Source organism: Dermacentor andersoni, chromosome 8 (genome assembly GCF_023375885.2).
Source record: "Dermacentor andersoni chromosome 8, qqDerAnde1_hic_scaffold, whole genome shotgun sequence".
NCBI classification, from domain to species: Eukaryota; Metazoa; Arthropoda; class Arachnida; order Ixodida; family Ixodidae; genus Dermacentor; species Dermacentor andersoni.
The window spans coordinates 58162573-58171147 of record NC_092821.1 but is presented as its reverse complement, the minus strand read 5'-3'; the positions used below and the strand labels follow the sequence as shown (position 1 = coordinate 58171147).

The 8575-nt window shown below is 47.1% G+C and overlaps 1 protein-coding gene across 2 annotated transcripts in view; it reads right to left on the bottom strand.

The window, feature by feature from the left end:
* Positions 1 to 1651: 1651 nt before the first annotated feature.
* LOC126526250 (cholesterol 7-desaturase nvd-like) overlaps positions 1652 to 8575 on the bottom strand; it is a 53169-nt gene continuing 46245 nt past the window's right edge. The window contains exons 7-8 of one of the 2 annotated variants that reach the window (XM_072289696.1): positions 5638 to 5811; positions 1652 to 3975 (exon numbers count right to left, since the gene is read on the bottom strand). In XM_072289696.1, the coding sequence (XP_072145797.1) occupies positions 3811 to 3975; positions 5638 to 5811 (339 nt within the window). In that variant the 3' untranslated portion in view covers positions 1652 to 3810. The remainder of the gene's footprint in view (positions 3976 to 5637; positions 5812 to 8575) is intronic. The other variant, XM_072289697.1, reaches the window with a different exon arrangement.

Here is an 8575-nt window from a genome sequence, read left to right as displayed (position 1 = left end):
ACGTACCTGCAAACGTGGCAATTACTGACTCAGTAGGGACGCGTGTATTGTCCACCATTCTGTTGCACCGGTAAACAGCAATTACTCCCGCCGCGGAGAGCTTTTCTAGGGTCTCTGTCGGACTTAAGGAGGAGTCTACACCACGAACTATTCCCTTAGTGCAGGCAAGATGCGGGGGAATGAAGGCACTCACTTGCATCGATCCAAATGATGAGCACTTAAGTAGGTCGTACACACACGCCTGGTCTGGCGAACGGCAAACAATTCCACCTCTGCCAAACTGTCGCACATCAGTGACGTGCAAGTAGTGATGCGTTGCCGCCTGAAGTTCCGCCTGCACTGCCTTCGGGTTGTTGAGCCGGATGGCTCCTCCATGCAGAGGCACCAGCGCCACAGGAATGCTGCTCACCCCACTACGAAAGAAAGCTTCAAGAGGCATTTTATCAGGTGGTAGCGAGGCCGACCAGGGCGGAGATCGCCCCGAGCCGTCCCCTGGAGAACATTTAGACATTTGTGGCTCTATCGCCGTAGCAGACAATGTAAATTTATCTTAAAACCCTGCTTGGTATCTACAAAGCTGGACTAAATCCACCCGACACTTAGCCAAAACCCCGAAAGCTCACTGTTGCGATCCCGGTCCCGGTTCGAACGAGCTGAATCCTACAGTTGTCAGAACGTCGCGCACTTCTCCTAGTGATCTTCACTCGCGCCAAGGGCACAGACCCACTTCGTCGTCGTTCTCGCGGCGGCTCGTCTCTCGGGTATCTACCGATAATATCGTTAATATCGTAATAGTATGTCGGGTGACGAGAGACCTCAAACAACCTGGGCCATTTCAAACTTTATATAAGAGCGCATGAATTCCAGTTCTTGAGTACGCCTCCGTCGTTTGGGGCGGCACTTGTAGGTCAAATTGTTAACTTCTCGAAAAATATATGCAAAAAAGTTCACATCTATATTTAAACATCGATTCCGTGAAAAGCCTTCCATCTTCAAAGAGCTGACAAAGACACTCCCGTTGCGTATACCCTCACTTGTATATGCAACAAATGGGATGTTCTTTTTCTCCACAAGTTAATACATGGAAAAATCTGCTGCTCGCACTTGCTTTCTAATGTAGGCTTATACATTCCGCAGAAAGGCACAAGGAAACAGCGCGCCTTTCAGGCTTCAAATTTTTGTGACCCTCTATCTAGAGTGCAGGCGACATATAACGCCCATTCAGAGTTCCTGAATATCCTGATGCCTAATTTTAATATTTTCCTGAAAGGAGTAGCAGAGGAATTTCAATAACTGAACAAAAACTCACATCTCTTGTGTGTTTCGTCATTCTGTAATCCTTTTTCTGTTTCCACTTTTGCTTTATGTTCTATTCGTGTACACATGTTATGCTCTTAAAATCTGTATTTTCAAAAATATTTTTTATGTGCGCGCGCATGTGTACGTGTGCGCACCGTTTTATTGTGCATTGTTTTGCCGAGTGCACCGGCCCTAAGACACTCGAGGTTATTCCTGGGCACTTTAAAACCACCTTTGCTTTGACCGACCGACCGACCGACCGACCGACCGACTGATTGATTGTGGACAGAGCGCTTGAAACCTGCTTCACCTAAGCTGCGGGTCGGCCCGGTATTTCAATATCTCCGGGATCGGCCCAAGCCCACTTTTTTTTTAATTTTTGACGCACAAACACAATAAATACATGGAAATGGGTATTTCATTTAGGATCATTTATTATTATTAGGGGCAGAGTGTTCAACAGAGTGTGATGATGATTATGAAGCGGAAGGGACGCAGCTGCCTGTTAGAGAACTTTATATGGGATGGGTGCAACAGAATGACTGGGTCAAGGAAAGGCGCAGGCATGATAATTAGGTGAGGCAGGAAGTGTTAAAGGTTAAAACAGACATGTAAGGAACATTTATGGACTTATGGATTTAAGGCAAAAAGACGTGGCTTGGAGTTGCTTACCTATAGACAGGTAGTGATAGCAGAGATTAAGACAATTGATTAATGTCATTAAAAGCGATATTAATGAATTCAAGAAATTGTGCCAGGTGCTACTGGTAGAAAATATGAGCGCGCATATGGATGACTTAGACAGATATACTGATTACAATGGTTCCACGGAGCTGGATCTGTCTTCTGGAAACAAGAGCGAACTGGAAGACGTGACTTACAGCTATCCAACGGGCTGTATATAAGTCACGTCGTGTCATGGCAGCGCAGACCAAAGCGATGGTCAATCCACGTAAGTAGCAACGGAAGGCGCATGCGCACAGAGCATACTCCTTTGCGAGCGTGATGTGCTACGCTGCTCGGTTAAGCTGAGTGCAGTCCCTGCTGCTTATCCACCTCCAACGCAAACAGCAATGCGCACGCCTGCTCCTGTGCGCTCAATGGTTGCAATAAGCGGTTGCAAACGGTATACAAGGTGTACGTTCCACGTAACTCGAGCCAAGTATTTAAAAATGAAAAGCGCGTCGAAAGCGAATTGAACCGAACACATGCTATTTGCACTAGCCTATAGTAACGCAGGCAATTTTGCTGTTTTCCGCATAACTCACTCATTACTTATGTTAAATTACCCCACTTTTTAATTATTGGCTGAGTGCCCCAAGTATGATGCGCAGATTTGTAGCCCACCTTCAGAAACCACCGACAGAGTTGTTTCCTGTACGATACGTCTCACGTAGTCCTTTCTCCCGGGTGGCAAAAGAAGCCCGCGAAATATTTTTTAAAAAGTCACGTGACGGTGCGCTTGCGCAGTGGTATCGTGCTGCTCTCAAGCGTGCGTTCGGTGAACATGGTCGGCTGCGTCGTGGCTGGCGACAGTGAAGCGGCAGGGCGTTATGGTGGTTGTAGGCAGCTGGGCCGGCGGCTCCCGTCTGATGACGGCGCAAATGCATGCTGCCGGTCGAGCACTGCCGAGGAGATAAAGAACGCCCAGCCGCTTCCCCGTAGCCAGTCACAATGCAGCCGACCATGTTCACCGAACGCACGCTTGAGAGCAGCACGATACCACTGCGCAAGCGCTCCGTCAGGTGGCTTTTTTTTTTTCAGTATTTCGCGGGCTTCCTTAGAAACCCGGAAAAAAGGACTACGCGAGACATATCGTACAGGGAACAACTCGATCGGTGGTTTCTGAAGGTGCTCTACAAATCAGCGTATTATACTTGGTATCCTCAGCCAATAATAATAAGTTGGGTAAATAAACTTTATTAATTAGCTAGTAATGGGGAAAACAAAAAGTTGCTTGAGCTACTATAGCCTATTGCGAATAGTATGCGTCCGGTTTAGTTCGCTTCCGACGCGCTCTTCATTTTTAAAATGTTGGCTCGAGTTACGTGGGACGTACACCTTGTAAATGTGCCGACAAATAGCAGTCGCTATGCCGGGTTCATTGGAAAAAGCTAACTGACAATTCCTAAGGGGAAAAATGAGAGGGGAAAACATGGAAGTTTGTCAGTGCAAGCACAGGCTGGCTACTCTGTGTTGGGGAAAGGGATAAAGGTAACAAAAGGTGATAGAAAGATGCAACGCGCTACAAACTTTCAATGTCGGTGGCACAATTCACGAGTCCTCATGATTCTAAGCAGCGAATGCCTTGAGTGCAGAAACCCGATTGGGTCTTTGTCCGTTCTTTTTTCAGTCGTCTCCCACCGCATAGTGGTAGCGCCGGAAGATGCACGGATACCCGATTTGGGATGCGGGCCGCGAAGCTAGGCTTGAAAATAAGTTCACGTATACCACGCAATTAAGTTCAGGCCCGCTGTCCATAGTTCATGTGACACAGTGGGATGTCCGCGGTCACCAATCCAAGGTGTGCTCGCGTATCTCCTGCCACGTAGGACTGCTGCTGCTGTAGAACTGTGAGTACCATTTGCGGAAGGCGGCAATCGACTGGTCTTCCTTGACAAGCGTTGGCCTGTTTAGGTACAACTTGTGGTTCCACACTGCCGCGTCGCGGTCCACCTACGAAGAGTAAAAAAAGACGTAAGCGTGCACATTCAACGCCGCAGAACGAGTGAGATTCTTAGTACTGCATTGTATCACGTGTAATAAGCGAAGAATCTGTGTGAGACAACCCGCACAGTTCGAGAAGGGGCGCCAATATGGACCTCACAGAAGAACCAACTCCATCAGCAGAACGAAAAGCCATAACCACAGATCTGCAGCCTGGTTGATCAGAACCTATAGTCTTCAGAGAAGCGCACAATTAGAATGTCTGTGCATCGGTGGTCACTGACGTGACGTTAACACTCATAAGAAAGCGGGTGACATGCGTTGGAATAGCGGTAAGAAGGCGAAGATTCCAGGTTTTACACGGCGGAATGGTCACTTGGCCAAATCAACTGATTCAGTATTTACAGAGATCATTACGGCATACAAGCAATACGTGCTATTCTTTTACAGAATGCGCACATGGGAACAAAACGCAATAATAGCTGCAGTCCTGAATTTCTGCATCATTCGCAGTGGCAACGACAGCGTCCTGTTAAATTTAGAGGTGCATGTTACGGTTGACCGAAAGGGGTGCCACAGACCCGCATCCTACAGTTGTTGCTCACACTTCTTATCGATCGAGAGTTCTAAGCTGCGCTAGTTTGTTTACGTTGAACATGGCAAACAGCGCGGAAAATGGTTTGCACTCCAGCCGTCTGAGTTGTTCGCCATCACCTATATTGTTCGACAGCAATTTGCGCTGCCTTCTGTAGTTATCAGGTGAATGACATGGATGAGGCTGTACAAACGCGTGACCCTGCACCATGCATAAATTTGACGGTTCCATACCGGCAATATTATTGGAATTAAATATTGTAAGATATCTACTGCAATCTGCATGCGTCATATGCCACATATATACTTTGTAATTGGCACATACAGCGTATGTAAAGAACTTGTGCGCTTGTCACAAATTTGAAGCAAAGAATGCTCTATGAAATTTTGGCGCACAGCACAGCGAAAGGGCGAGGAAAAATTGTTTGGCAGCGTCAGAGGAGGAGGACGAGTGTTGTTTGCAGCAGGTGAACCTAAACTTGCAAATGCTGCCGGTTATCGCCCTGCCCGACCGCCACTATGAAGTGGCGTTGACGTACAAACAAATCACAGTGAAGCGCGCGATCACGTTCTTTCACTATTCTGTTGAAAGTGAGAGCGCAGTACGTAATGCCTTTAGTTCATGGTAATTTTAGCCGAGTGCAATCGTATGTTGACGCTAGTGACGCTGCACAACATGTGTGTACGTTATAAATGACAAAGAATGCGGTAATTTTAGCACAGTACAATCGTATGTTGACGCTGATGACACTGCACAACATGTTTCTAGGTTATAAATGACAACGAACGCTATCGGTCTAATGCGTGTTTGCCGCAAGGTATAGGTAACATTGCTTATTTTTGTAGGGAACTGAGCGCAAAACACGTTTGCTCAAGAGAGAGAACAGGAACTTAGCTAGGCGCTGTTCATCTTCGCTCTTGGGCGTGCGTGTTTTGCGCTCAGCTCTGTATTCAACTTTGACGAATTTGCCCAACAGGCTCTTTGGAATGTATGTTTTGATGACAGCCATTCTAGTAAACTTTCCTTTTCTTGTCTTTGTGAATCACGTGAACCGTCGAAATCAATTTATCGCATACCATGTTTCGCAGCGTCATGGTGTAGAACTTCCGCAGCAGCCAACTCACTCCTGGCTCGAAATACAGCCTGTGTACCACTTTGATGTCGAAGGGGCCTTCTGGCGTCAGTGATTGGACGGCCACGTAGTGTCCTGTAGGGCCCCAGACGGATATAGCGACGAGTGCAGGTCCTATCTGCACGAATGATACAGGCAGATGGGTCATTTCTGCTCAGTCGCAGAAATCTTGTATATAGGTTGGTGAGAAAGAGGTAAGAGAAAGATTAACGAGGAGTGGGCTCATATGGTTACCATAACGCGGGGGAAGTGGTGGCAAGGGCATAGGCCGAGAGTTTTCATTTTCCCGAGGGGGGGGGGGGGCGACCACCTTTCCGAACCCCCCCCCCATGTGTGTGTGTGTATATATATGAATAAAGGGAAAATCAGACATCCACCCGTTCGTAGCAATTGCTACAGAGGAAACCCATACGGGTTCCTCGAAAGAAAAGCCTCATAGTTGAAGAATTCGTCCTGGTCCGGGACAAATATATATATATATATATATATATATATATTATACACACACACACACACGCACGCACACCACGTGAGTGCGCTCCCACCCGCATCATAAAGCAGCGCCCTCAAATGAGCTGATTGAAAGTAACTGCATTGCCTCTCGCAAACCGGAAGATGCAGCGCATCACCTTGATAATGCTACGGAAGGAGCATCATCAGCAGGTTTCGCGGGTTCGCAGCTATTCCCTCCTCTCATGTCTGCGGTCACACTTATTATCCGTCTCTCAAAGCCGAACAATCACATTGATAACAAAAGCCCCTTGATAACGCGGCCGAAGCGTCGCTTTGATCACGCACGAAATGCGAAAAGCAATGCAATAGAATGCAGTAGAATGCTCCAAAATCCTGGTGTTGCTCGCATCGAAAGAGTGCATGCGAAGCTAAATTTCGCACCAGAAACTTACTTCGGATCAAAGCCAAATTAATGTGACCGTTTTATTTTTATGAAAGTGTATACGTGTCGCAAAAATTGGTTAGTGTCAAAAAATAAATAAACCGACCGGGATGCGACCAACGTGTAGAGAAAAGGCAAAGACGATGCGTTTAAGAAAGTAAGTATACCATCTCTAAATCAGCCGAATTGGCAATCAGGATGTACGCACAAAAAAAAAGAAAAAAAACAAAACATCAGATTTCAGCGCGCCCTTATTATATATGGATTCGTAAGGTCTGTTGAACACCAGCCTAGAGAACGTGTTCGAATAGGTCTCCTTTTGCAGGTACGCAGTACTGTGTCCATTTTATCGCATTTTCAGTGGCTTTCTTGATGACCGACGCCGGAATTCTACGGCAGACATCCTAACCTGACGTGCGTTTCGATCATGTAAGCACCATCTTTCACATAACCCGGGAGGGGGGGAGGCCCTGCTCCCCGGGAAAACTCCGGAGGGGGGCCGTATAGTCGGCGCCTATGGGCAAGGGTAGAAAATAAAGGTGGGAGAGAGGTGAACTTTATTGTACACGCATCTCATTGTCCGAGCCCTCGCCACTGGTAATACATTAGGCGTTGTATTGGGGTCGGGAGATTCTGTGAATATGGTGGATGCGCTGCTCAAGGAGTCACTGCAGAGCATAAGGCGTAAGTGCTCTGGTTGATGAGTCCAGCTCATTGACGGGTTGAGAGGACAGAGTTCTGGTGCGCTGTAGACCGAGACGAACTGTAATGTTCATCCCTGTCACTCAGTCCTGTCGACTTCAAGAACCGCGGCAGTGCTTTTGTGGCTCTGTAGCCGCTGCTGCGACATGCGAGGCGGTCCCACGATTTTGCTATCACCGTAAGGTATCCCACTTAGCTGGCTTAGGGGCTGCTGAGGTCAATTCGTTAATTATTACAGAAGGGCAGTCACGTAGTGTTTCTTCGCAACGGCAGACATTTGAAGCAGCGCTGTCGGCTATTCAAACCAAGGATTAGTAACTGTTCGCGAACGCAACGGCCAGGCGCAAGCGACCACGCAGAGGTGCTTGTCATTAAATAGGAGCACACAGCAACAAAACGTGAAGAACGTCCGGAATCTAAAGAAGGAGCGTGAAGAAAGGAAAACGAACTAGGCTTTAAGGAAGAGTATAGTCTGAACCAAGCACGTACCCAGGATTTTTTTTTGGGGGGGGGGGGGGGGCGCAACCCAAGGTAACCTTTCTGCCCAAATGAGGGGGGGGGGACCTTTATTAGTGTAAACGTGAGTAATACCAACCGTTCGCCATAACACCGCGTAAATGCGCAAAAGAGAAATGGAATAAGGTATATCTCACAGGTATACGCCTGTGAGATGGATGTCTCCTTTGCTTGACAAACAAGGAACCACATCAAATGGACTGGCGCAGGAAAGAAGCGCAGTAAGAACACTGCTAAGAACAAGTAAACAAGTGAAAGTGTATTTCTAGTAAGGTTTTTCTTTAAGTTAGCTCTGGAAGAAATACACAGGAATATATATTTGCGGAACAATCAGAGTTCTTTTGGATCCCTCGTTTACTGCTCTACCAAGTTAAGTGCCAAAACAGACTTGTACTGTTATTTGGGAAGTTTCGTAACGATGCGTGGATATGCCAGTCCCATACGACCGCGTAGAGCGCAGGACGCTGCGTTCTAGACGTACTGAGCCCACCGCGGAAGGTTAGGAAAACACCCACAGAAGCATAGCATAGAAGTGGCTATGTCAGGCGGCTAGACTGATAACGGTAGAAGCGTCATTCAGAACATACGGAATCCTTTTCCAATTCCGGCGACGTTTTCTCTACTTCTTTAAATAAAAAGATGTTGATATCCATAAATGGTTTCACAAGTAACGGTTAAATTTGTTAATTTCCGTGTTTCCTTCCTGTTTGGCTGTCGCCTCGGCTGTCTCCCTTTGTAGATCGCTTAATTTTTCAACACCTTGCGACTC